This window comes from Melopsittacus undulatus, chromosome 6 (assembly GCF_012275295.1).
Source record: "Melopsittacus undulatus isolate bMelUnd1 chromosome 6, bMelUnd1.mat.Z, whole genome shotgun sequence".
Classification (NCBI taxonomy): domain Eukaryota; kingdom Metazoa; phylum Chordata; class Aves; order Psittaciformes; family Psittaculidae; genus Melopsittacus; species Melopsittacus undulatus.
In genome coordinates this window covers 83,675,081-83,703,063 of record NC_047532.1, presented here as the reverse complement: position 1 = coordinate 83,703,063, position 27,983 = coordinate 83,675,081, and the positions used below count along the sequence as shown (strand labels likewise).

Genomic DNA, 27,983 nt, shown 5'->3' with positions numbered 1-27,983 from the left:
GACGGGCTCTGCGGCAGCCACATTCGAGAACAGGTTTGCACCTTCAGTTATTTCCTGCTGACCAGAGCACCTATGTCAGGTCTGCACTGCATAAGGGAAAGGAGCAGCAGGCACACAGGACTGAGCCACAGCCACCTCCTCCACTTCCCTGCAGCACATAGGTGACATTGCACATGCCCCAGCTGGGGAGCTGGAGTGATGACTTCTCTGGTACTAACTCCTCCCTTTGAGCAGCATCTTCAGTTACTATGCTCCTGCTGAGAACATTATTTTAAAACACCTTTGTCTGGCATCAAGACCAACTTGATCAGGTTAACACAAAGCTCCAGACACAACTCAGGTGGTCATTCTAGGGAACATGCAGCCATTATATACTAGAGGTTGTAAGATTGTGGCATTTTGTTGGAGCTAAATCTACCCACTGCTTGTGCCCTATTCTTCCCCCCTCCTCCTATCTCCTCCTTAGTGAAACCTTCTTTCACCTGATTATTCCACTGCACCCACTCTCCAGCCAGCATCTTAACCCCAGACTCTGTGGGCTGCCCTGCACCACATCCCACCTGAGAGCCAGCACTCCAGGAGTGGGGCCAGACCTGTCCCAGGGATAGAGCTGCTGGGGTATGAAGCTGCCTGAGCACAGGCTCATGAGGACAGGCAGTGCTCAAGGCAGCCTTGCCCATGAGTACCACTGATCATCTCAGCCCTGTGCTCTAGCTCCATGGGCAAGTGTTCTAACAGCACCTGTGGGCACGTAATGTTTCAGCATTTGCCAAATACCATGGTGCCCTTTCCCACATTAACTCCTTTAAAAATACGTTCTGTTTTTTACTCTTTCCTTTAAAGAAATGGCATGCTTTGCTCCAACAGGTTTACAGTAAGTGGAAAGGAAGACACAGCCTACTCTATCCGATAAGGTTTCTCACACTGAGATTATATTCACAGTAACCAATTAGTTTTTATTCTGTTACTATCCCACCATATACATATATAGATGAAATAATTTCAACCAAGTCATCCAGGTCTGTATTTATTAGTAAACCTGTACACTGTCAATACTCATAATGATGCCTGAAAAAAGAACACTAATAGAACACAGTCTTCATGTTTCAGATGCAAATTACTTCCAAGATTTTCCCAGTTAACATAAATATCCCAGACTAGCTTACAAAAAAAACAACCCAACACACATCTGGGGAGTACAGTCCAACACTGCAGAGGGAATCACTTGGGGGTGCCAAACAGCCACAGGTGTATCAGTCTGATGCAGAAAGACAAGTGTTATTAGAGTTCCCAGAAGACAGTCCCTCTTACAATCCCAGTTTGGTCCTTCTCCAGTGCCTCCTTTTGGAGTTGTACCTAAGACAAAAAGCAGTGTACATTAGCAAAGGGCACACACATTTGAGGATCCAGGTGGACTAAAACCACCTTGAATTAGCTGAATGGTAAGGAACTGAAATCTTTCTTTTGTGCTAGAGTGGGAAGCTGCCAACAACCATCAGCTGTGAACTCAGTCTAGAATTTCCACCTCATCACTAATGATATGCAGTAGCACATTACTGCAATAGAATCTAAACCTCAAGGAGGTAAAGGTGCCTGCAGAGATGCAGCACTGATATGTGAACATCTTCCCTCCTCCTTTGGAGACAAGACCTGTGTGATCTTGTACTAATTGTCCAAAGATAAGGAAAAACTACCTCCTGAATGTAGTTCGTAATCTAACACAAAAAGTATCGTTTTCTTCAAAATCTGAAAGCAGAGCAGCATATGGAAAGGCTGTCTTCCAGTAAAGTATACTAATTTATCAGTATGTACTTGTACCTGTTAAGAACAAATGGTTTCACCACTGTACAGGTGAAACCAAGGATACTTGTTAACAGAGACTCTCTCAGCAGGAGAATGGCAGTACTCCCACAAGAGGAAGCACTGCAATTGCAGCCTGCTTTAGCACAGGTTGGGAGAAACTGGTGACAGATGTACTGAAGTGCTATAAGACAAATCAATTTTCTCCATGATAAAGTATTCCAAAGTACTGCAATTAGGTCAAACAACCCAACTGCAAGTTGGTGTCTGGAAGACAGGGATACAGTTTGGGGAACACAATACTGACTCTACCTAGAGGGAAACAAGTAACAAGAACAGAACATGGCAAGCCTGTGCCCTTTCACTGCCTGACCCAGCCACTGCTACTGACACTCTCCTCACTACTCAGGACAAAAACCAATCTGGAAGAAAGGAGCCTGTTCCCCTAAAAAGTTTAGACAAGGAAGTGTATGAGGTAAAAAAGCCAGTGGCACAGCATAAGTGAACAAATCACACTGGCTGAAACTTTTAAACCAGAGGGCTTAGATATACACCACCTTTTGCATGTCTCACATTCACCCAGTATTTTACAATCTGCTCTTACTGCATTTTTCTAAATACAACGCTTGAAAACAAACACTATGGGCAAACAAAAAGGAACTGTTGCAAATCAATTCTGTAGTCATGAACCAAAGATCTTACACTGTCAGTTTTATCACACATACACCCAACAAACCCCTTGCTCCCTTAGAATCTTCTGTGTCTCAGAACACCCCTGCTCAGTGAGGTACTGTTCCTTGAAATGCAGTATTGCAGAGACAGCCCCGAGCGAGGGGAACGGTGTTGGTATGGACAATTATCAGCAGCAGAGTCTACCACAGTACAAATTCTTAAGTAAATCATCCACAAGTAAGTTCATGCCTTCAATTTACATGTACCACCACCGAACACCTGTGGATCCTTGCAGAGCACTGGACTGCTATAGAAGGAACTGGTATGGAAGCTCCACACTGCCTAAAGAGAACACAACAGTCCAACAGTACCTGGAGCTGTGGATCTGCACCAGTGCTCCCATATGGAATTCACAGCCATAAAACTGTTGGTTGCATAAGCTTTTTTACATAACCAGTTTCTGCCTTCATCCCAAGCGGCACACGCGGCCTACCTAAGCCTCAGAAAGCGACAAACCATTACCTGATCTTATTGCCAGTCTTCATGCGGATCCATTGCGGGATCGGCCGGTTCTGCTTCTGCTTCTTCGCAAGGAAGCGTTTGATCTTGAACGTCTTGTGAGACGACTGGAAGAGAGAGCAGCCGTTAGGCCCACACATCAGCCGGGCCCGGGTCGGCCCCTCCGCGGCCGCAGGCAGGCAGCAAGGCCTCAGCGAGCCATGAACGGGAAGGGAACGTTGAACCCAGGGCCTTCCCCCCCTCCCCGGGCTGCAGGTAACGCAAGCCAGCCGGTAGCACCGAGAGGGGCCCGGAACACCGAGCCCCGGCGGCGGATGGCGGCCGATAGCCTCACCATGGCGCAGAGCTGCCTGGCGTCCCGGCGATGGCGGCGGCGGAAGAGGCGGAAGGGGCGGGGGGAAGTGGCGAGGGCTGCGCGGCCGCAGCGACCCCTGGCGGCCGGGCGCACACAGCGCAAGGAAGGACGACGGCAGCACGAGTTTGTGCGAGTTTATTGGGTTTAGTACAAAACAGCTATGGCTAAAATTCGCTAGCTTAGGAGGAGCTGCTACTGGTGAAGTCTCTTTCTGGGCTGTAAAACAACAGTTCAAGTTATGAGGGAGGAGTGCGGTAACGCTCCAGACAGTGAAGGGAGAATGCTGCAAAAGAACAGGATGCCCAAACCAGCTACATTGGATTAAAAATAAGCTTTTCAATGTAGGTAGACTTTACATGAGAATTTGTCAAGTATTCCAATATTAAGCCTGCTTATTCATACACTCCAACTTAGTTACTTAATATCCAGAGAACCAGGAAAGAGGAAGGTCTCTCCCTCCCTAGCGTTATCACGTTATATGCCAGGCGTTCTCTTCATGTGCCAGAGGCTCCTCCTCTGCATCGGCACCTCAACAGCCCCAGCCTGTGTACCTGTCTCCATGCCAGACTGACATCACTCAGCTATCACTGCCACACAACACCTGTGTTAACTCCGGGCAACTTCAAGCTTGCTCTGCTTAAGCACATCAAACACTGGCTCTCGTTGCCTTACAGTAAAGCTCTGGCTTCAGACCCAGGTGTCATCTCCTCCTGACTGCATGACTCATTTATTATCATACTTAAGGCCATAAAGTCTTTCTATTTTGCAAAGATTCTCTTCTCTGATGTAGTTTAGATGCTGGGAAAATAAATTCAAATAACTGAAAATACAATGAGAACACATTTCAAATTCCAAATCTACAGCTGAGGTTCTTTAACCAGAAACATCCAACAGCACAACGCCCCCTTGTCTTCCTTTGTTCCTTCTTCGCTTCGAAGGCACTTCTGGATTGCGTAGTACATGCTCTTTGGCTGCACAGACAGTCAGAACACATAAGGCTTGCATGCTAGTCACTCCTCTTCCTTCATATTACTCGTCTCACTCTCTTGTTTCTTATCCGCACCCTGATCTGCAGGCTTTGCAGCACTGTCTTCATACTGACACAATCTGCTTCGGCTTCGGGCTCCTGGCTGGTACAGCTGCATTGCTGGACGATCCTGAAATAAATCAAAACTATTTAGACTCTTTCATAGCCCCAAGCCATCGTAGTTATGATGGCATCAGTGATACTAGAAATGGCTCAAACTGTTCAAGGTGTTCTAAGTTAAATTATTCCACCACGTTTGCAAGGTAACTTCAACTGTTTCAAATCAAGGTTGTCTCTGTTGCAAGGCAACACCCCGGTTCAAGCCACAAACACCACTGCGCACAGCTGAAGTTATCTGTAAAGAGCTTCCTCCTGAGATGAGTTCAACTTTCCCTCTCTCAGAATAGAGGCCAACTTCAAGCTTCTTCAAACCCCCGAGTTTCATTTGTATCCAAAAATGCCTTAATTGACATGGAAAACTTGCATACAACAGATTTGCAGGGTATATAAAACTATGCCTGAGACATTCTTCCTTCAGTCTACGGGAGATCTTCTGTCATATTCTGCATGTAGCAGTCTTATCCCCATTTGAGGGAACCTGTTCAATTACTCTCTTGCTTCGAGATGTACTTTCAGGCATGTATAGCGTCAGCAAGAGACACAGGCAGATTAGTGATGCTCTGCTGACACTTTAAAGATACAGCCTAAGGCCTAAGTCAGCAACTGAAAAGGAATAAGTGTCTTTACAATTTAGCCCATGGAATCATGGCTTAATTTCCATACAGTGACAAAGGATTTAAGCAAAGTTTAGCAAACAAACAGGCAAACTTTCTAGCAATGGCAGAGTTTGTTACCAGAACAGGGAGAACTTTCAACAGAGAAACCACACGGTTCTCTCCTTGAAGTGCTTTTACCCTAAAGCCCACAAACTGGTCCATATGAATCAGACACATGAATTTAAAGAAATCCAGCACCTTGTTTCTGATACGATCCCTCTTAATTGTATCCTCTTTTTTATCATCTTTGGTTACTTTTTCAGATTTGTCCGTGCTGCTGGTAAAGTCTGTAAGATCACTTTTCTTTCCCTTTTCTCTGAGTAAGTCTCTCTCCTTTTTCACCTCTTCCTCTTTTCTTCTAAAAACCTTCTCTTTCTCAAAGCGTTCTTTCTGCCTCCGACGCTCCTCTTCTTGGCGCCTCAGTTTCTCCCTTTGTGCTCTCTCATATTCTCTGTCTCTTTCATAATCTCTATCTCGGTCCCTGTAGTCCTTTACACACTCATCTTCTGATCTGTATGAAAACAAAACTGAAAATTAAGCTCAAAAGATTCATCAGAGCTGGGAGATCAATGTAATACTGGCGTAAGTTTGCAATATGAAGATGACACACAGGTAGGTTCTAGGGAGCTTTTGGGAAGCTGCATTAACTCAAGTCATGCATGAGAACCTGAGATGATGCTGACTGCTGGCACTTCCTAGGCTCCTACTCACACAGCTGGCCAAGTCTCCTCTGGCTCTGGAAAGCACCTGGATTTCTCTGTCTTATCTCTATTCCTCACATGGCAGAACTGAACCTTGAACAGACCACAGAGCTGCTACGAATTACACCTTCCACTTTGACATTTTACAAGACTTAAAGGGACTAACAACTGCAGCACCTCTCCTCTTGCCACAGCTCTAATGCTCCAATCACAAAGACAGTGCTCACAGCCTGCTGCAGGTCACCCACACCTGGGCTTCTTTTGCAGAGTTCTTACAGTGAGTTGCAAAAACATCACAATTTGTCCACTAGTGAAGAACTAGTCAGGTAATTCACACAGCTTTCTGCAACCACGGGGATATGTACTGACAGAGAACACATCCCGTGCCTCTTATCAGAAAACTAATTGCAGAGGAATTACAAAACAATCATGGCCGAGCAGCCTAAGCCTCAGTACGATCAGGAAACAAGTTATATATACATATATATATTTATAGCAAGTACTAGAATACTTTTTTGCCTTCTCTTCTTTTGTCTCCCCATCAGATCGTTTGGCAGATGCACTACTCGCATTTTTTTCCTCCCTCAGAGTCTCTTTTTCCAGTTTCTTGGATTTTTCTTTTCTCTCCAAGTCTTTTTCATCTTTTTCAGGCTTCTTAAGCAGCTACAAAGAAAACAGAAGTCTCAACTAAAAAGCTCACTCTAATACGTTATTGTCTGGCACAACACCAAAATTGCAAAGGAACCACAGTCCAGTAAGAAACAAACATTAAAGTAATACTACTGCAAATCGTAGTATTTCTAAAAGCTGGAGTGTATGAGTAAGCATTATCCACACAGCAGACCTAGTATTTTTCTCCTAAAACAGGCCAGTTTAGAAAGCTTAAAAAGTCTCCATTCCATAGTAAATTCACAGTTTTGTTTACCATAGCATGTACAACAGTCACATGACAAAAGCTTTAAATATTACTATGAAGCATTACAGCATGTAAAACTTTACAACGCCTAATATTGAATATTACAAATAAAAGTAGTAATCTACTAACACCAAACCCATGTGATTCTTCACACAATACTCAAAGCACATTCTGAGAGACTGATATACAAATAATAGGGGAAAGGGAGTGTAACAGTTTATAATAAAGAACTGTTCTAGACCTTAATCTTTGGTTCTTCTTTTGATCTGTCTCTTTCTTTTTCTGGGCATCTGTCTACCTTCTTCAGTTTTTCTGCTTCTTTTCTCTTCCTTCTCTCCTCCTCTTTCCATTTTCTTCTTTCTTCTTCTCTTTGTCTTTTTCTTTCCAGTTCTCTCCTCCTCCTCTCTTCTCTTTTTTCTTCTCTCAGTCTCTGTGTGTGTAAAACCAAAGAGAAACAGTGTCTTTACAGATCTAGAAAAGATCCCTTTAAGCCTAAAAAGATAACGTGCCACTGTGACCAAGTAACCCACCTTATCCCCACCCCTACTGTAACAGAAAAACACTCCTGTTGTCTCTGTTGTGAACCTGAACATGTTAGAGCAGCATTTCTTTTTTTCTCCTCTTTCATGACCCTTGTCTTTAATTTATCTTAAAAAACCAATCAACCAACACACACAACAGTAGCATCAGCCTTTATAATTCTATTTTTAATGAAATCTACCCTATCTGTTATTTCCTCCATTGCTGAAAGTTAAAATGTTATTATGTGCTTGGAGAAAGATATCTACAAAGACCTGAGTCAGAACAGCACTGAAAAGGAATCTAGTTTGACAGTACCACAAGCAACATTTAGCTGTGACCAGAACACACACCATGCCTCCAAAGGCCAGTTTTCTGGTAGTTTAAAGTATATGAACCAGATGTTAACAAGTTGGGTCAAAAGCTCTTCTTCAACAGGGCAGAAACATATCAACATACATGCTGCAGTATACACACCCATGCTTTAAATGGGCCAATTGTACTTGCAAGAAATAAGAATATTCTGGAGATAAGTCTTACCTGTTTATTTTTCAGGAAGTTCAACAATGGAGTAGTCTTTTTAGCTAGAGAATATACAAAACAAATGTAAATAATCTTCCTTATCCAGTACTACAACAAAACCCTACATGAAATGAAAAAACCTTATGGATTTTCCAGCCTGTCTCCTCTCACATACAGCAATACAGCAGTAAAATAAGTCTTCCAATCCTACCCCTGAACAGTGGCAACTATTAGGATTCTATAACCTTCTTTAGTGACACACAGTATACTTCTCTGTAATGGGACATTCAGTCTGCATTAGGCTTCTCCCAGATTCTCTCATTTTGAAAGAGCATTCTGGTAATTTTTGTGATATTTTACCCAACCATATAATCTCTTAACTTCTGCATGCATGGAACATCACTGCATCAGCCACTCCACAGCCTAGTATGGCTAGCAGATGTGACTAGCAGCTTAAAACAAGCATAGACATTATAATATAAAACTTAAACCTAGAAAAGAATTTAGACCATGGGAGCAAACCAAAATACACTGAATAGTATTAGCCTAAAGGTTTAATAAATGCCTAACAAGCACACATAAAAATTCAGTCTCCTGAAGGGTGAAAAAAATCACAGCTTCAAATTACACCACATACATTCCTTTGTGCTCTAGGAAAATGTTGCTGTAGTACATAGATTTCCATACCTATGAGCTCTTTGTTTCTTGCCTCTATTTCCTCCAGCAGAGTTTCTGGAGTGGAAGTTAACTTTTCATCATCTGCACTGTAACTTTCCAGAAACTTCTTGTACTCTGGATCTATGGCAGAGGGAAGAAAAAGAGGGAAAAAGAAACCATAGCATGAAGAGTTTCCCCTGTGCACTGCTGGAAGTCTGGGTTAATCTGCATAAGATGGGGTGTTTATGTCATCTGTTCGTAAGTTGGCAGCTCTCAGATGAGCTGCTGAGTTATGTTTGTCTAGAACAATCATTTTTAATAGATTTGCAGCTGCCCAAGCAGTGCTAATAAGCTACAGTTAAGCAAATATTCTATCAATAAACTAGTGTCACAGTGAAACATTTTGTTCTGGTTTCAGTTGGGATAGTTAATTTTATCCCTAGTAGCTGCTGCTGAATTGTGTTTTGGCTTTAGTCTGAGAATAATGTAGATAATACAGTTGTTGCTAGCAGTGCTTACCCTGATAAAGGACTTCTCAACCTCATACTCTGTCAGTGAGGAGGGACACAAGAAGCTGGGAGGCAGCAGAGACAGAATACCTGACCTGAACTAGGCAAAGGGGTATTTCCATACTACAGCACATCATGCCCAGTATATAAACTGGAGGAGTTGGCTGGGAGGCACTGATTGCTGATGGGTTGGTCTGAGCATTGGTCAGTGGGTGATGAGCAATTGTATTGTTTATTACTTGTGTTTCTTTGGGGTTTTATTCCTTTCTTTCTGTTGTCTCCCATTCCATTACAATTATAATTTACTTATTTCAGTAATTAAACTGTTCTTATCTCAACCCATGGGTTTTAGCTTTTCCTGATTCTCCTCCCCATCCCACTGGGGTGAGGGGGAGTGAGCATCTGTGTGGTGCCGAGTTGATGGCTGGGGTCAAACCACAACACAGCATATTCAAATTAGTGCTAGGGATTTCAAGTGCACACATGCAAAACAAAGTAGCCAGCAGTTATACCATCTTCAATAGTTCCAGTTTTCGCATCCTTTTTCTTACTCTTCTTCTTTGCAGCTTTTTGGAAAGGTGCAAACTCAACTATGGCAGCATATTCCTGACCTGTTAAGAGGAGAGGGAAAAATGCATTCAAATAGAGATGAACCAGATATAGAGTATATTATCCATGTCTACAGCAGGAAGATAAGCCTCACAGGAAATATGTAATACCAGAAGAGACTGCTTGGAGAGCATAAAAAAGTCTTGTATTGTGAAAGCCATTTAATAAAAAGAAACCCACCTTTTAGAGACAGCAGAATTCATGAACTAAACACTCACTACATCAACAAAACAGCAAAGTAGAAGACTCACAAGATGGAAATGCTAAATTTACAACTGCCCATAACTGTCAGTTCAGCCACCTCAGCTATATCATACCACACAACATCCTCATCCTACAGGCTCTGCTATCATTGTGCAAGTGCAGGATAATGTTTTAAGTTAATATAACTGGGGCAAATCTCAACTTTTGGCAAAATACAATACAATACAACACATTACAGGCAGGCTTTAAAGTTTTATCTTTCGACTAGAATGCCATATTTACAGCTGCATAAATCAAATGCTGCTGGGGGGTTTGGCAAACACAGCATCCTGTCACACTGCAAACCAGGCTATTTAAAAGAGGTGGGTGTTATCAGAACCTTGTCATGCAACCATCCTAAATGAGGGAGGGTCTTGTGGACAGTCTTGTGTCACATAGAGCAGCTGGCTGGATGAAATGTAAACCACAAAGTTCAAGGTGAAATCCTCAGCCTAATAAAGCCAACAGGAACACTTTTGGTAAAGTTTTTGCTACATTTGTAAATGTAAGGTCTTGCAATGACAGACTAAGAAGTTTTAGTGCTATGCAATGTAAGTAGGTTTGAAATGCAAAATGTAAAGACATGAGGTGTACTGAATATCTAACATGCACTCAGAAAAAAAAGGTAAGTGGTGACACAACTAAATACTTGGGTGTTTAACCAATAAATTAAACAACATATTAACTACAGATTTAGGTCTCCAGAGACCAGTTGCTTTTACAACTTAAGGCTGCAAGAAACAAGCCACTCCTTTTACTGAATCAAGATGATCCACTCAAGCCGTAAATTGGATTAAGCAATACGGATTAAAAACTGACCAAAAAATAAGCTGCTAGAAATGTACAGAACGGACAAAGGGAGCAGTGGAGCATAGCACCATTAACCTCAGCTTCGTTTAGCTTGGACAGCAACACCACCCACCCATTTTCACTTCTCAGACTTCCCACTTAGGTATGACAATACAAGTATTAACCTTAGTAATGCAACAAATGGGTTTATCTTGATACCGCTACCATCTTTATGTACACTTTACTGCAGTTTAGACATAATACTATAAGGCTGATTTAGAAATATAGAAGACTGTCTTAGATTAGCTTCTGCAAAGCATAAAACTTTGTTCTCTGCAATACTGCAGAGCATTCATTTAAGGCACTAAAGCCAAACAAACCCCAAGTGGCACACTGGGCTGCTCACATTCATCCCTCTACAATACAGCTCGCACGCTGCACACCCCAGAACAAACACACACAGCCGAGCGCCGCTCACTTGCCTTTGTGGTCGACAAAAACATAGCCGTCAAAGCGATCCCTGAAGAGGACTATGTCTTCCTGGTTCTTGAAGTTGATGTAGGCTCTCGAGAACATGTGAGGGTACAAGCTGCACAAAGACAAGACCCACACATCCAGGCTCACCGGGCGGCCCGGCTGACGGCAGCGGCGGCTCAGGGGAGCCACCCGGGGGGAGAGGACCGGCGGGGGTACCTGGAGTCGTTGGCGAAGAACTCGAAGTAGTCATGCTCGGGTAGGGGCTGGAGATGCTCCTCCAGCTGCTCCTTCGTCAGGCTGGGCGGCAGCCGCCGGATCACCACCTGCGGCACGGACACACGGGCTGAGGAGGCCCGCGGCGCTCGTTGCCACCACCCCTCACACCCCTTCCCGGTGAGGCCCCAGCTCCCCCGCCCCACAGAGGCCGCTCCAGCGGCACCGGCCGAGCCCCGTTACCGTGGGCCTGAGGGGGGTCACACCGCGCAGGCCCCACCTTGCTGAGCGTCTCCTTCTTGTCCTTGGGCCGCTCGAGGCGGTCGAGCTCGGCAGCGCCGGTCCTGCTGTCCCCGGCGGTGCCGGTACCGGACCCCAGCAGAGCCCCGAGCCCGGTAGCGGCCCCACGCCGCTCCTTGGGCCTCGCGTTCTCCTTGTCCTCCTTCATCCCAGCGACTGCGCCTTAACGGGCCCCGAGCCGCGCCCTCGGCCAAGGCCGCCCCGCCGCGGCCCCGCCGCACTACGGCTCCCGGCGTGCCCCGCGCGGCCGCTCCGCACTACGGCGCCCGACGTGCTCGCGTAGCGACGGCGGCGCGGGGCACGCTGGGAGTGCTCACCGGGAGCCCCGTCGGTGGTGCGGGAGCTGCGCTCCGCCGCACGGCAGCGGAGGGATGTGGTACGAGATCCTGCCCGGTATGGCCCTCATGGGTGTCTGCCTCGCCATCCCCGGCCTGTCCACCATGTACATGCACCGCTGGAGCAACGGCGGCAAGGTCAGCGCTGCGGGAGGACACTAGGCCCTGCCCGTGGGTCGATAGCTGGGTTGCGCTTCCGTCGGGGCTTCCTTCCCCACACCTTTTCCTCCTGGGATCGGTTCCTTCCCTTGGGGTTCCCGGGGAGCCGCTCCCCCCGGGCCTACCGGCAGCGCTGTTCTCGCTTGCAGGAGAAGAGGATCGCCCGCTATCCCTACCAGTGGGCGCTGATGGAGAGAGACAGGCGGCTGTCGGGGGTCAACAAGTACTACGTGTCCAAGGCAGGTGCTGGGGGCGGTGGGCAGGTGGGAGGGCGCAGAAGCCCTGGGCTGGCACTGGTTGCTCAGGGCTATGGGAGCTCACTGTGCCCCTGCAGCCTGCACCGGCATTTTCTTACTTATGCTCTTAATTATTTACAAAACCTGCATTTTCAGTTATGCCCTTCTGCAAGTTGGGGATAACAATGGTGCACATACACTGTTTCTTTTTCAGGGTCTGGAGAACATAGACTAAGGTGATGGATCTTCTGAAGAATGATTTAACTCTAATAAAGACATATATGTATGCAAACCTTGTAGCTGTTGCTGTTGTGTGTTGACCCCACCTGGGTGCCAGATGCCACCGAAGCTGCTCTATCAGTCTCCTCCTCAGCTGGACAGAGGAGAGAAAATATAAGACTGGATGGGTATAACAGGACAAAACAGAGTGTACATAGGAAGACGCCAGGTGGGCTGGACTTGCTGTTTGCACACATCTGCAGAACTCCAGGCCAAATATTACAGGACTTTTATTTTCTTTATACAAACATACAGGATATCTCTCTGCTGCCAGAAGTACAACACAGAGATTGAGGTGAACAAAACAACTGTCTAGAAAACACTTTGGTTTTAAAAGCATCTGAGAAAAAGGCAGTTCAGAGGGTATGGTTGGAAATATGCAGCTGACTCACAGAAGCACTATCCAGAGTAAGCCTCCAAGTACAGTTTAAAGAAATGCATATAATGCTGCTAAACCAGACCAAATTAAAATAGCAGAGAAATTAAAATAGGGTTTTACTCTAGACACTTCCATAAACAAAGGAATTTCAAATAAATTGAAAGATACATCCTTGTTATCACCTGTGTACATCCAGGGGTTCCAATCACTGCACCTACTGCTCCTGATACCTATGTATGACATAGGAGAAAAAGAAGCAAGCAACTCAGTTCTTCACCACAGGCCTCCATGGATATGTAATACACCTCAGACACCAAGTTGCAATACACCAAGTTGCAGTCTGCTTGCTTTAAAGTAAAAGAAGCCCATCTGTATTAAATTACAAACCAATTTCTATTTACAGGTCTAGTTTGAACCACAAACTAAACAAAACTGTGTTGAGGAAAAAACCAACAAAACCAGATCTAGATCAAGTAGAGAGACCTGGATCTTAAACAGGAACTTAGGAATTCCTTCGTTTTTGCTACTGTTTCCAGTAGCTTGTTTAAGGTCTTTTGCAACCTGAATTATTCTATGATTAATCAAAACACATGGAAAATCTCACTTATCAGCATTAGGTAACAAAGCCCTCCCATGGAATTCTTCCGCTTGTCTGATTCAAAGTGAGCTTAGAGCATTGCACCTTTCATCTTACCTTCCTGTTCCTGCTTTCCCTGCCTTTTGTACCCTTTCATTTTACAGGGATTTCTTGTGAACAGAGAGCAAACCATCCAAGAAAATCTGACAAAAGCAGCTTTTTCCTTGATCCAAGGAATCCACTCCTGAGGCTTGACCCTGTTGGGTGAAAAGCACTGCAGCACTGGAAGGTTTTTTGTCAAGTCACAACTGGAATAGGTCAGCTGCTGCTTGGCAGAACCTGTGGTGTCCAGTCCAAATGAAGGATTATTTTTCCTCTTTGCCTTTAGTCTTTCTGTAGACCATCTCTCGGAAACTAGCAAGGATCTTATTCTCTCGTTTTCTTCTTTCCTCCTGGTTGAAGGATGCCAGAGCTCTCTTCTCATCTGCACTGTAAATCTGGTTCTCTTTACGCAGACGCACAGCTTCCATTCGGCGATGTCTGCAGAGGAGAACATTGTGTACTTCAGCATGGACAGAGGGAAGTAATGCCCCATCACGGTTTACGTCCCTCAACTGGGCTGAATGTTTTGAGTGGCTTATAAAGATACCTAGACTAGTGCATCCAAACTGCATACAAACCTTCCCATGAAGGAGCATGGCAGAGCAAGAAACTGACTTTGGGGATGTTTGCTCTCAGGCAGTCAGCCAGAAAGCCCAACCTACCCCAAGGGTGTCAGCTGCTGCCTTATCAAAATTTAAGGGAAATTCCTGTTGGACTCATAGAGAGATAACCACAGCCAACGTCTCACCCTTGGATTATTCTCCTGCTGAAGAGCCAGCGCATCCCCACTGCTATCCAAATGCACCACCTTTGAGCCACCTGACACAAGCATCTCCTCATTTGAAAACTAAGATAATTACAAGTGTACTTATCTAGAAAGTGTAATTATCTGTAATTAGCTAGAAAGAAGTTTTGCTCTTGAGGAGGAAGTGTTCTTCCAAAACCAAAATGGATACATAGATCATCTATCTATAGCAAGAGCGAGTTTAGTGTAGATTACTGCAAGCACACAGAGCACCTTCTCTTCCATGCTTTCAACCTGAGCTTGGAAGCAGTCTTCTAACCAGTCAGCAGCAGAAGCAGCTCTTTAAAATCTCACTGAACCATTATCATCATCAAAACAATACCTGCTGCCACTCATGACATAACCAGAGCTCTCAAACGACGCGATCTCTTCACTGGTCAAGCCGATTTCACCTCTCCGGGGTATACGTTTTCCTGCTTTTACATATTCTGCCATTGCTGCACCTTCACCGGGCAAGAGGGCATGTCCATAGCTTAAAAAAAAGTAAGTACTGATTTCAGTCTCTAATAGAGAGAGAAGGAGCTAAGCATCCAGCTTCTTTCCCATTAACTGGCCTGTTCTTCCTTATGGCTAACACTAGCAAGAAATTCTTAATACATTCTGATTAAACAGTAATGAAGACACTGTAAACTCACAGCACTGCAGAGCATTAGCATATAGGCATCTTAAAACTGATTTCCTGGGAATCAAGGCTATAAAGCATAAACCAGACTCTTCTAGTTGGACTCAGGCCAGCACAAAGGCTACTTGTGCTGCTACTGCTACCACTGCTACTTGTGCCTGTGAGTTTCTGGCACTGCATTGCTCTCTGATGCATGCCAGGCTGTTAAAACAGCCCTTTTGAAGAGTAACTTTCAGCCTTCATTCAGTTGATTTGATCAAAAAACCATTAAGAGCTGGCTACTCACTTCAAAGGCCTGTCATCCTGAGATGCATGAGTTTTGGGAGCTTCTGGTCCAATCAAGCTATCAGTTTCCATATTTTCTGCAACAATCAAATAATGAGGCAGATTAATATTATGCCCTTTGTTTTTTGTTACCGGAACAGTTACACAGATCAGCAACACCTAACAAAAGTCACAAAAGGAAACTAAGAAGTTTTGATGCAAGTTTAAAGCCAGGTGAACCTACTTGATCTCTCAATCCAGAGATCTTCCCCTTGAAACATTTCTTCATCAGAATCTTCACTACTTGAATCACTGGATTCCTTCCTGCTCTTCTTATTTTTCTTTTTCTTGTACTTCTTCCTGTGACAAAGTCAAAGACAGACATGTTATTTCCCAAAATCTAAGATGAAATAAAGTGCTTGGAATCATATTCAAGTCACCAGTTTCCAAATGCAAGTTTGGGGGGAAGACCTGGGTTGTCTGCATGCAGATTGTTGCTGTTTCATAGAAGAAAATGCCTTAGAGCAAAACAAAGACAACACATACACTGTTACACCTGTCATATAGTGTTAGAAAGTTGCTCCCTATACTTCCAGTGAGTCCTCTATGCTGTGTGGTTCTGCAGATTTAAAGAACATCTCAACAGCATTTACAGCGCTAACAAGAGTGCCCACTGAGCCTTCCTCACTACCTGCTACGAAAGTGGTGCTGCCCTGTGGCCAAAAGCGGGTAGGATTACACACAACCACCTGGAAACTTACTTTCTGTTCTTCTTTTTCTTCTTCCTGCTTTTCTTTCTATCTTCATCTGAAAAAAAGAAAGTATGTATATTATCAAAAAGAGATGATTAGCTATAACTAAGTAGTTTACTGCACTGTGAATAAGTACCTCCACCAGAATGGTAGTAGTGTTCAAGGCCAGGTTGGACACAGGGGCTTGGAGCAACCTGGCCTAGTGGAAGATGTCCCTGTCCATAGCAGGGAGGTAGAACTAGATGATCCTTAAAATCCCTTTTAACCCAAACCATTCTAGGAAATTCAGAAATCCTAAGGCCAGACCACAAGCACTCAAGGAAAATGCACTGCAAACAGAGCAAGATGGTGAAAGACAAGAATACCAGATTGGTGCTGCAGCTCTGTAATTTCAGAACACTTTAAGTGTGCAGCAAGTCAGAAGTGTCACTTTGCATTCAGAGAAGCAGCAGAAGAGCTCTCACACCACATGCATAAGCTGAAGCCCTCTCTTCTTACCACTGGAGTCCTCAGATTCCGACTCACTGTCGCTGTCCTCAGAATGTTTTCTGCGTTTTCTTTTGGATCCCTTCCGCTTTTTCTTCTTCCTTTTCTTCTTCTTTTTCTTTTTTTCCTCTAGAAGGTTTGTAAAAGGTAACCTTAATAATTAGGGAGCAGACAAAGCTCATCTTGCTCCATAGACATCTCAATCTTCCCAATGCAACAGTCTCCTTCAAACTGGAGCCCACCACACTCACTTCCACCTACCCAAGCTGGTGAACCTCTTGCAACCAAGAGATTCTAGACTTTATCAGCTTCCCAGTTTCAAATCAAGCCGTGTAAGCAAACCAAAATACCTTCTGAGCTGGAATCTGAAGAACTGCTCTTAGATTTTGCCTCTTCGTCTTCTACCGGTGTATGCTCATCAGAACTGAATGAAAATAAGAAGTTGGCTATTTACAGTCTGTTGTGCAGCATTCAAGATCACACATACACGTGGCCAAACACGCAGTTGCAACTGCTGGCAACAGAGCATACTATTAAACAGCTGATTTACAGCATGGGAATTGCCTTCAGAACCACAACACAAAGATTGTCTGACCTACAATAAATCATGTCTTGCAGAACGGGTAATTAGAATTAACTGGGGAATTATTTCTGGGAAAACAGGGGAAGCTGGGGAAGGAGAAGTAATAATCTCATTATGATGGTTCAGAAACGAACTGACACACATGAACTAAAAGGGACTAGCAGAGGGATAAGACGTTTTTGTAAACTGAACTGACATACAATCAATATCATAAAAAACAGAGGAAAAGAAGAAACACGTCTTACTCAGGGTCAGGAACCTTTGGTGACAGTCCCCAGACTTCAGGTGCCCCCAGTTCTCCGATCCTCTCTCTTTCGTTGAGTCTCCTGCAACGGAGAATGCCTTTACTGACCGAGATCAGAAAGATCGGGTGTTTTCAGGGTGGTAAAAGCCTACAGCACCCAGGATTCCCAGGCGGTCTCCCATCCAACCACTAACCGAGCACGACCCTTCAAAGGCCCAGCTATTCTAGGAAACCTCTAAAGCTTTCAAACCCTTTCACCGTCATATCAGAACTGAGAAAGATAATAGAGCTAGTGAAGTTCTAGAGGATTTTTCAGTTTTCCATGCGAGGTTGTCATTAAAACGTCAGAAAACCAATCAAACAGGACAGGGATGGGGATGGTTCCTTTTTGGTGCGCTGGCCGGGAACCGAACCCAGCTCAACCGCTTGGAAGGCAGCTATACAAGCACTACCCCCGGCACGTCAACGCTTTAAGCCTGATGTTCGTTGCCGTTTCCAAGCACCCACAGCGCACACAAGGCAGACCCAAGGGCCCGTACACCGACGGGAGGAGGCCCTGGCGCTCACCTCTGCCGCAGGATCTCCTCCTTCTCCTTCTCATAGTACTCGGGCCAGGCCTTGCCGTGGTAGTGGCCGTGGTGCGCGGCGGCCCGCGGCCCACCGGGGGTGCGCTCACGGGACCAGCTGCGGCTCCGCCGATGGCTCGGCCGCCTCAGCCCATTGCGGGACCGGGAGCGCGACCGACGGCCGCGGCGCTCGGGGCTGCCGCTGACCGGGCTGCGGGACCGCGACGCCGGCGCCATGGCGGCCGCGGCCGACGACACACTTCCGGTCGGCGAGCAGCTTCCGGCGCCGTCCCGGCTGGGCGGGGCGGAAGCGGGGAGCTCCGCGGCGCTCCCGGTGGCCGCTCGCTTTGTGCTGCGGGGCCGCCCGGCAGCATGGACGGACGGGACACGGCGGCTCCAGGTACGGCAGTGCGGGCGGAGGGGGGGGGGGGGGGCGGCGGGGCAGGCCGGGAGCTGTCCAGGCCCGGCCCGGAGCAGTACTGCCCGGCGGACAGCTCACGGCCCAGGGCTGGATGGGGAGGCTGCGGAACCCGCAGGGCTGCGGGCACCGGGGCTTGTCCAGCGCAGCCCGGAGCCTTCAGGGTGGGTGTGTGAAGAGGTATCAACAGGGCACTGCCCAGAGCGGCTGTGGCCGCCGGTGGCAGCGTGTGAGGAGAGCCTGGAACAGGGGAGAAAAGGGTATAAATGAGGAGTTCCGGAGGCCTCTCGCTGTCCCTCCTCTGTGTGCGCCCGTCCCCGCAGGTGCCAGGTATGAGCACCTGCCGGAGGTGCTCTTTGGGATAAACAGGTTGTTCCTGCTCTGCCCTGGAAGGCGGCGTAAGGCTGAGGGGCTCCTGCGAGGAATAGGGACATAATGATATTACCGAAGGTTTGTGTATGGGTTTGGTGTTACTGTACCCTGTACAGTATCTCCTCTGTTTTGAGTACCAGGGACTACGGCTTGTCCATTTAAACTAGACAAGGCTGTCTTTTAAAAGGCTGTTGTTTCGATCGACAGCTGAGTCATTTGAATGAGACAGCCGGAAGCCTGCGGCGGCTGAATCCATACAGCATGAATTAAGGCTCCGTGACTTTGTCTCCCTGAGCTTCCAGTCTCGGGAACAACCTGAACCCCAGAGTGATCCTAAAACTACTGTCCATAGCCACACACTCCTCACAGGCTGCCCAAGCTTGTTTACCCATGTGGAGTGGTTAGATGCCCCCAGCAGGAAGTCGGGATCACTCTGTGCTCCCAGCACTGGTTATAGGAGGTCATGGCACCGACTCATGAGAGCGATAGAAGCTGCTGAGCCAGACATGTAATGTGGCGACCTGCCTGTGTGGCAGATAAATGCACCCTGAGGCCTTTGTGAGGGCACATAGCCCTTGTTTTTCCTCTAGAATCCCCCACAGCCAGGGCTTGGAGCAGAAAAGGGGTGGAAGCCCCTGAAACATGGCTAGTGACAGTGTGCTGTGTGCTGGAGCCTGCGTTTTGGGGCTGAGAGGTGAGCAGTGGAGGGGGGTCAGAGGTGCTGAGCACTGCAGTGCTCATCACAGCTGGATACAGCAGCTTGGGCAGCTCCTGTGGTCTGGCTTTGCACATTGGTACCCAGGGCCTGCCTCGGCAGGACAGTGACTGAAGCATCTCAGGAGCACTCTGCACCTCTGTTACTTCGTGTAGGAAAGTAATTAGAAGTATTTTTATACATAGGCTATACAATGCACATATATACAGTATGTAATGACAGCATCTGCAAGTACTGATATCAATAAAAGTATCACTGGACTTTAAATTCAGTTATATGAGGTTTCATAGATAATGGGATTGACAGGAAAAATACTCTGAAAAGTCTTTGATACATGAATGGTAGAAATTAATATTATGAGAGTCCTTCAGAAGCAGGGGTGTTTTATTTGAAATTCCACAGTGGAATAGTATTTCTGTCCCTAAAAATAGTCTTACTTTAATTTTGATGTCACTGCAGGGGAAATTCACCATCCTGTTTACCCCATTTAATTTATTTCAGTGTAAAATACATTTCTCATGGCAGAAGATGCTGCTTTTTCTCAGAGTTGTCTTTAAAAGAATCTGTTCCCACAAACCACATTTTTTAAAGAGAGATCTTCAAATTACTCAAAACTCATCACTGTATTACAATGAGGGTTTTGTCTTCTCACAGAAACCTACAGATGATTCTGCAAGTCTTTAAAGTTGTGCTTTGTGTTTTCAGAGCCTCCGTCCCAGAGGATCACTTCTATGCATCATTATAGAAGTTGCTACTCTGTCTGTTTTCTCAGTTCCATGGACATTACCCAGGTTCTAGACATTTCCCCTTAATATCTTAGATAAAATAGTTCAATTTGTCACTGTCTTTTGTTACGTGAGTCAGCTCACCAAACAAACCCAAAACTAAGAGGTGCATGATAGACAAAAAGATACTTGCATTGACATTCTGTGTTCAGGTGCAGAGGAACTGAGTGGCAGCTTCAGTAAAGCGTTAGCTCTGTCCTGTCCGTGACAAGGTGACTATTATACATTAAGAATTAAATGTAATAAATTTAATCTAACCCCCGGTGTAAAGATGCCTGAGAACCTATACCAAAGGAGAAAAACTGAAGTGTTGTATGGGGAAGAAAACCCAGTGTTTTCCTCAATTATTATTTTCTATTATTTATTCTTTTTTACTCAACTCTCTAGAAAACCTGTAAATAAGGAGAAAACAGGTTTGTAACATTTCAGATCTGAAGGCTGGCTTCACACTTCTGCTACTAGCTATACAGGGAGCATGGCAGGTGATTTTCTTGCTGGAAGGGCTCATCAAACCAGGCAGGACCATTTAGTGGCTGATACTTACAGTGAGGGATTGCAGTCGTTTGTGGCACTGACTGTGGCCTGTTAGTGTTTCTGGTTGAACTTGATAGGAGGACAGTTGTTCTTGGCAAGGATTTTGAATCGTGAGAAAAATCACAAACTCCTGTGGTTCAAGTCATAAAATCCATAGGGAAAAAAGAAAAGATATCATTAACTGAAGATGAAAAACATCATTTATGATCTTGGTGCTCTTTGAGCATGCAGGAACAGTGACAGTTCTGAGAGCCCGCATTGTGGATACGTCACTTTGATGACTGTGTGTTGATGTGCCCAGAGCTGCGTTTTGTCAAGGGACTACCCAGTGGAGTCTAACCCATGCCACCATGGCGCACAGGATACAGAACGGATGCTCCTGCAGCATGAGCCTGGGTGCTCGGGTTTGGGTTACATAGGCCAGGGTGCCAGCTGCATCAGTGGTTGGCAGAGCAGCACCAGCCTGGTGGCAGAGCCTCAGTGGTAAATAACCTGCTGCCAACACAGCTCCACAGCCTTATCCAACACGGCCAGAGGTAAGGCAAGTGTTGGGGGGCTACTTCGGGCCTCCCCTGGGGCGAGGGGAGCGCTGGGAGCCAGGCAAGGATTATCAAGGCCGAAGTGAGGTCCGTGTGTGCCCAAGGCCTCCTGCAGAGCAGCGCCGGGGTCTGGGGGTCTGTAACCGGCCCTGGACACCGAGGAACGGGAGAAGCCGCTGGGCTGGAGGTTGGGACGGCCACAGCCCCGCCCCGTCCGTTCCCGAGCACTATCGAAGGCTCCCGAGGCCGTTCGGGTCCGGGCGCACCGGGGCGTTCCGAGCGCCGTCGGGCGGAGCGCGGCGGCTCACGGGGGAGGGCAGCGCTGCGGCGCCCCCTGGCGGCCGCGCAGCGGGGCGGTGGCTGTTGTACGCGGAAGGGCGGCCGCAGCGCAGGTAACGCGGTCCTCGCCTTGTGCTGCGCTCCGCGGTGCGGCCCTGCGCTCCCCGTCCCCACCGACGGAACGGGCGGCCCCTCCGCTCGGCTCGGCCGGAGCAGGAAGCGGCGAGCACGGCCTGTCCGAACGGAGGCGGCGGAGGGGCCGCACGTCGGTTCTCGGGGCCCGCGGCGGTGGCGGCTCTAGCTCGGAACGCTGGTTTGCATGGTAAAGTTCACCGGGGGCGGCGGGGGAGGACCGGGTGAGCGAGAACTGGGGGGGGGGGCGGGGGGGCTCGGCCTCCTCATCGCACCCTGCAGGCTCATAGGAATAAAGTTTAACGAGTAAAATCGAGGACTGACAGCTTTGGACTCACCGTCCGTGTATGTGAACGTTGTTTTCTTACCGTGCTGCCTCCGTGTCTCGGTGCCAAACACAAAGCAACCTTGCAAACCTGTGAGGAGCGATAAAACAGAAGTTTGTTTTTCTGGGGGAAAAAAGAGGGAAGTGTCAGTAGCATTTTCATTAATCTTTGTTGATGGGTAGTATACTGATGCACAGACCTTGCTGTCTGGCCTATGAATAATGTGGATGTTATCGGGTTTTCTCATAACTATGGAATATTCTCACAATTAAAATAATTCTCTAATCGTGTTTAAAGTCTTTCAAGGGACCTGAATCTTCCATCTTCTTGGTTTTCAAATTGACATTATTTGCTCTTGAATCAGATATGCAGTTGTTTGTCTTTTCCTCACCTTGTAAGAGCAGAGGGTATACTCAGGATTGCACGTACCTTATGTAGAAGGTGAAGGGACAAATAACAAGAAACAATTGTAGAGAGTTCTATATATAGCATATAAGCCTGTGAATAGGATGTCAGATTCCTTTTCAAAAGCAGGAATAAACAGTAAATGTGGGACCTTTGCCATGCAGTTAAAACTGTAAACCTCTATTTTCACTGATTTGATGCCTTTTACTTTCTCTTTGCAGGGATGGAGGGGCAAAAACTGATTTCAGCAACAGACACGCAGTATCCCAATGTGCTCCTCCAGTCTTTGAATGAACAACGTGGCCATGGACTTTTTTGTGATGTTACTGTCATCGTGGAGGACAGGAAGTTTCGAGCCCACAGGAACATCCTTTCGGCCTCAAGCACTTATTTTCACCAGCTTTTCCCAGTGGCTGGGCAGGTGGTTGAACTGAGCTTTGTGAGAGCAGAAATCTTTGCTGAAATTCTTAACTATATTTATAGTTCCAAAATAATCAGCATTCGATCCGATTTGCTCGATGAACTGATTAAGTCAGGGCAGCAGCTGGGTGTTAAATTCATAGCTGAGCTGGGTGTACCTCCCTCTGAAGGAAAACTCATTACGAGTGAGGCCAAAGATGGTGCTTCAGAAACTTCATCTTCTAACCCAGGGCAAAAAGATGCTGAAACACAAGTACCTGTAATAAGGCCAGAGAGTCAAGAGGTAACAGATGGGATGCCGGTTATAACACAATCATTCTCCTTACGAGGCATAGAATATGAGACTACAAAGATTACAGTGAGTGATTCAGATGATGAGGATGATGATGTAATTTTTTGCTCTGAGATTGTTCCTCCAAAAGAATGTACTAAAGATAAAAATGCTGCAACCCAGAACCAGCCTTGCCCAAGTCCAGCTGGAGTTTCTGACCCAAACTCATGTGGCAGTGGTGGCTCTCCCTATTTGACGAGCACCACAGCAGCTCAAAAACTCACTTCGTCTGCCATTCAGCTGAACCCAAACCAAACACAGTCAAGTGCCGAATCACTTGTCTCTGCAACACCACAGCATTTGACTCCTAATATCATTGTCCTAAATAAGCCTCTTCTGAACGCAGCACTCAGTGCCAGCTCCGCACATCAAACACATGTGCTCCCCACAATTAATTTAGTTGAGGAGAACCAGCAGCCACCTGATAGTAGCTCCTCAACTGAAGTGGAAACACCTGCTGTTGGTAACGAAGTAGTTGTTGAAGATGATGTCGATGTCATTAGCTCCTCTAGTCCTGGTTCGGTCAGCAGCAGCTCTTTGGTTCAGCAACCTTCTGTTCCTAAGGCAGCAACCATTGAAGGATCAGGTGTACAGAAAAAACAAGTTTCACAAGAGACATCTTCTAAACCTGGAGAAATTAAAATAAAGATCTCAGATGTCCTTACTGGAAACAACAAGGAATTCAGTTCGGGTATAGCATCAAACCATGCGGCAGAAGGGCAGAAAATCATAACATTAGATACAGCAACTGAAATAGGAGGCTTATCCACTGGCTGTAAGGTTTATGCAAACATCGGTGAGGATACATATGACATTGTCATTCCTGTAAAGGGTGATGCCGAGGAAAGCAAAGCCAAGCCTGATGAGACACCTAGAACATCTAGTGGTGACTCTTCAAACAGGAAACGCATGAAAGTAAAGCATGATGACCATTACGAGCTCATAGTGGATGGAAGAGTCTACTACATTTGTATTGTGTGTGAGAGATCATATGCATGTCTGACGAGTTTACGGAGACATTTTAACGTTCATTCCTGGGAGAAGAAGTATCCGTGTCGATACTGTCACAAGGTCTTTCCTCTTGCAGAATACCGTACAAAGCATGAAATCCACCATACGGGCGAGCGCAGGTACCAGTGCTTGACATGTGGCAAATCCTTCATCAACTACCAAGTTATGGCCTCCCATGTAAGATCAGTTCATAGCCAAGACCCTTCTGGAGATAACAAGCTTTATCGATTGCTGCCTTGCAGGTCACTGCAGATCAGACAGTATGCATACATTAGTGATCGCCCCAGCAATATACCAGTAATAAACGAGGGTGGAATTGTTTATCGGGTTGGCTCAGGGAAGGACAGCACTGAGGGAACACCATCTAACCCTCCAGCCAGACAGATTACCTGGGATGACATTTTCGTTCCACAGGCAAATGAAGCAATTTTTAAGCAGAATCAATCAGAGGGAAGTACTGAATTTGAGTTTGTAATACCAGAATCCTACTGAAATACATCAAATGCTGGGGAAATGATTCAGTGAAGAAATAACTGCACTTGTTTTACATGAACTGGTAAAATTGCTGTAAATCAAATGTTAAAGTGAAAACAAGTTAATTTCTTCTACCAAGTAATCTAATGGTAGAACTTAGACAGATCATTAGTAGCTGCAAGTGATTTGTGAAAGCAATTTACCTGAAAGTTTCCTTCCACAGACAGTAATGCATTTCCAAGGAGCTGGCAGTTTTCTCTGATATGTTAATTTTGATTCAGTCACGGGGATTTGTAGTGTGAAAAGGTACAATTTCTTCAGAAGGGCTCATAGTCATTCTTCTGAAGCAATAGTACCCATGCTTACTCTGTAAACCCTTTCTTTCATGTTGGCACTTTAATGCTGAACTCTGTTGAGACGTTAACCAAGAAAAGAGTAAGACTTTTCATCATAGTCTCTTGAATGTGGAACTGTTTGAAAGAGAAATCCCACAACTCATATTTATTTTTGTGAACAATGCATTACTGCAGGGGTCCAGAATAACTGGTTCAGTAGTTTGGAGTAGTATATTTTTGAGATAGAATCTTAGTTCTGTTTTTATGAGCACTATGAATTGTCTGTCTTCATGCAAATAGTCTTGGATCTTGGGAGATACTCAGCTAGAGCTAACCTGAACATGGCAGCATGGTGAGCAGTGTCTGGACTGTTACATTTTACTCTTTGCAATGGGGGAAAAACCCCAAATGCCCACAGAGCTCAATAGAGAAGGAGCTTAAAACACTTCGGAAGGAGGTAATTTTGCCTTTTTAAAGCTTGAGGAGTAATGTTAGGTTTTCAGAAGATGCCAGTTGTTTGGAATAAAGCACTGTCCCTTATCTTGCTCTTCAAGAAGAGTGACATCAGTCTGATACTAAAAAAAAACAGTAATACTTCTTTTTGTTTTAAATTTAGCTGAATGCTTTGAAATTTACTTCTCAAAACTACAAAATAATGTGTCAGTTTTAGTACTGAGACAGCTGAGGGTCTCCTGTGCCCATTTGGGTAAGTCTTTTAAGTGAAACAGGGATTTGGATTCTTTTCTTCACTCCATTTATATGGTGTGGAAGCATGAGCACTAAACAGTCAGAAAATACCCTCTGTCCACCATAATCCAAAGTATCGTTTCTCTGCTGTTGCCTACCTGTCACATACTCTCAGTTTGGGGTTTATTGTATTGTCTTTTTTCTTCCTTGGTGCAATTGGTCCATGATTAAGCACTCAGAAGATAAATTAGATGTCCAGCTTGAACAGGAAGTAATCCATCTGAGAACAACAAACAGCTATTTATTGCAGTCATAGTTTAGCATTTCAGATTTAGTGATTTGTGGTATTTTTGTGAATGGTAATATGAACACTGCTCAAGTTCTAGAGATGACTGAGGATTGTTGTGCATAGTACTAGTTATCGTAACCTTTTGTTGCTTAAATTACACTTAAAGGTTTTTCTTTTCCATGTTTTAACTAAGCATCTTGATCCTATCAAAGTTAAGGTTTTAGGCGTGTAGCACTCTAGACAGGATAACGTTTAAATGGTAAATGGTTCAAATACAACTTGAGCTATAAGAAAAGAGTACCAGAAATCTGTATGAGGAACAATGGGAGAGAGAGGATGATTTGTTTACCTTATGCATGTAATTCACAGTGCTTAAGTTTTGTAGGCCAGGAGCACGATATACATGATCATTTCCGGATCATATTGCAGACCCTGGTGCATATAATGGGGTATGCTTTCAAATCCTAAAGTTGGTTGTTACCCAAGATGGTATTTCAGCAGTGTCCTCACAAGACGTAAGTTCTGCTTACCTGTTTTAGCACAAGTAACTGTGGCAGAACTGGCTGTGTGCTTTATGGAGACTTCCTGAACTTCTTAACAAGAGAAAGACAATGTTATTTTTGTTATTGACATGGTACATCTGGCATTAAACATAGATTGCAAAGTGTACATTCAGTAATAACTAACATAACAGCTATCAATATTTGCTGCTGATATATTTAAAACCTTAAACTGTGCCTAGTAAAGGTCTCTTTTTGGAGGAAAACTGGAAAATTAGGGCTATGTAACTATTTTTGCTAGAAGACTCGTGCTTGCATGTGTCTCAGGGTCTTCGGTTTTCCTTGGAAGTGATTTTTGAGATCCAAAGTGCAGAGATTATGTAAAGCATTTCTTTATTTCACTTTCCAGTACTTATTGGTTTGGAAACATCCATTTGTTTAAAACTTTAATGGGGCCATGAGCTTTCACGTTTAGATTTCGAGTTATCGCACTTGCATTTGTTCTGGTTGGTTGGTTTGTAAACACCTTTAGGTTCCACTTTAACTTACTGAAAAAAACATATGTAAATATTAAGAAATTGGCTATGGGATAATGTAAGGAAAAGAATGAATTTGAAAAAAGCATTTATATTACATTTAAAAATTGAACAGAATATGGTAACAAACCTCACTGTCATTTATATACAAATAAAACCATTAACGGTCTGCTGCAGAATATGATAGTGGTGGTTGCATCCTCGCTGTGTGTCTTTGGGGATTCTTACCATAGCATTCCAGTACAAGAATTAAACATTGAGATAACAATTGACTGCTTATTTATTTTGTACTGTTAAGGCATGCAGCTTATAAGAAGATGCAGAAGCTGACAACTATATACGTTGGACATCAAGTTCTAGAGCTGTTACCTAGGAGCTGTTCCATGTGAATTATTTTGTCATTTTGCCAGATCTGTAATGTATATAGTTGTACAGTCTTAACATACTTTTAAAAGTTGTGTTTTTCTTTTAATTAATCAAAAGTTGATATTAGTTCTTAGAGCTTTCTATGGCAAAATAATAAAACCCTGTTAATTCTAAAGATGGGTGTAGCTTGTTTCTTTTTAATGACAATTTATACATTAGATTACTGGTAGTTTGTAGCTTCCTCTTCCTTTAGGAATAGCAAGAAATTCTGGGGTGGGAGGGGAGGTGTTTCTGTCTGGGGCTTAATTTCTTTGGTGTTTGGGGGTTTTTGATTGGTTGGTTTGGTTTTGGGGTTTGGTTTGGGGTTTTTTGGGGGGTAAAACACTTTCCAAGAAAGCAAATCAGCTGAAAAACTCCACTGTGTATTGTAAGCTGAATGTGGTGATACACACCCTCAGAACAGCTGGAGCTGCTGTGGAACAGTCTGTTCAAGTACTACTGTCATTACATACGGGCTAGAAATCAAGAAAAACATA

At 45.1% G+C, this 27,983-nt stretch overlaps 5 protein-coding genes and 1 non-coding gene across 8 annotated transcripts; 2 read left to right on the top strand and 4 right to left on the bottom strand.

Moving 5' to 3' along the window:
* Nucleotides 1-1,011: 1,011 nt before the first annotated feature.
* On the bottom strand, nt 1,012-3,406 carry RPL39 (ribosomal protein L39). The gene is made up of 3 exons (XM_005148306.3): nt 3,326-3,406; nt 2,995-3,098; nt 1,012-1,356 (listed from the first exon to the last, which is right to left on the bottom strand). Exons 1-3 carry the CDS (start codon nt 3,326-3,328, stop codon nt 1,308-1,310), a joined length of 156 nt encoding a protein of 51 aa, XP_005148363.1. The 5' UTR covers nt 3,329-3,406; the 3' UTR covers nt 1,012-1,307.
* LOC115946382 (small nucleolar RNA SNORA69) lies at nt 1,811-1,943 on the bottom strand. The gene has a single exon (XR_004080474.2). It is a non-coding gene; the product is annotated as a small nucleolar RNA SNORA69 (small nucleolar RNA).
* A 59-nt stretch (nt 3,407-3,465) lies between the features above and the next one.
* Nucleotides 3,466-11,831, bottom strand: UPF3B (UPF3B regulator of nonsense mediated mRNA decay). Its single transcript, XM_005148305.3, has 10 exons — nt 11,585-11,831; nt 11,308-11,414; nt 11,097-11,203; nt 9,486-9,584; nt 8,495-8,605; nt 7,826-7,869; nt 7,008-7,196; nt 6,362-6,513; nt 5,348-5,660; nt 3,466-4,503 (listed from the first exon to the last, which is right to left on the bottom strand). Exons 1-10 carry the CDS (start codon nt 11,750-11,752, stop codon nt 4,357-4,359), a joined length of 1,437 nt encoding a protein of 478 aa, XP_005148362.3. The 5' UTR covers nt 11,753-11,831; the 3' UTR covers nt 3,466-4,356.
* A 58-nt stretch (nt 11,832-11,889) lies between these two features.
* On the top strand, nt 11,890-12,631 carry NDUFA1 (NADH:ubiquinone oxidoreductase subunit A1). Its single transcript, XM_005148304.3, has 3 exons — nt 11,890-12,077; nt 12,248-12,337; nt 12,549-12,631. Exons 1-3 carry the CDS (start codon nt 11,976-11,978, stop codon nt 12,567-12,569), a joined length of 213 nt encoding a protein of 70 aa, XP_005148361.1. The 5' UTR covers nt 11,890-11,975; the 3' UTR covers nt 12,570-12,631.
* Nucleotides 12,632-12,825: 194 nt separating this feature from the next.
* Nucleotides 12,826-18,230, bottom strand: NKAP (NFKB activating protein). The gene is made up of 9 exons (XM_005148361.3): nt 17,995-18,230; nt 17,429-17,509; nt 16,951-17,024; nt 16,613-16,729; nt 16,124-16,169; nt 15,607-15,722; nt 15,385-15,460; nt 14,799-14,948; nt 12,826-14,109 (listed from the first exon to the last, which is right to left on the bottom strand). Exons 1-9 carry the CDS (start codon nt 18,228-18,230, stop codon nt 13,935-13,937), a joined length of 1,071 nt encoding a protein of 356 aa, XP_005148418.2. The 3' UTR covers nt 12,826-13,934.
* A 64-nt stretch (nt 18,231-18,294) lies between these two features.
* Nucleotides 18,295-27,622, top strand: ZBTB33 (zinc finger and BTB domain containing 33). Of its 3 annotated transcripts, none has more exons than XM_034064207.1 (2): nt 18,295-18,393; nt 22,720-27,622. In XM_034064207.1, the coding sequence occupies exons 1-2, from the start codon at nt 18,366-18,368 to the stop codon at nt 24,750-24,752; spliced, it is 2,061 nt and encodes a 686-aa protein (XP_033920098.1). In that variant the 5' UTR covers nt 18,295-18,365; the 3' UTR covers nt 24,753-27,622. The 3 variants fall into 3 exon arrangements, with proteins under 3 accessions (XP_033920098.1, XP_033920101.1, XP_033920100.1); XM_034064210.1 differs by lacking the exon at nt 18,295-18,393 and adding an exon at nt 21,704-21,748; XM_034064209.1 differs by lacking the exon at nt 18,295-18,393 and adding an exon at nt 21,873-21,957.
* The last annotated feature ends 361 nt before the right edge of the window (nt 27,623-27,983 follow it).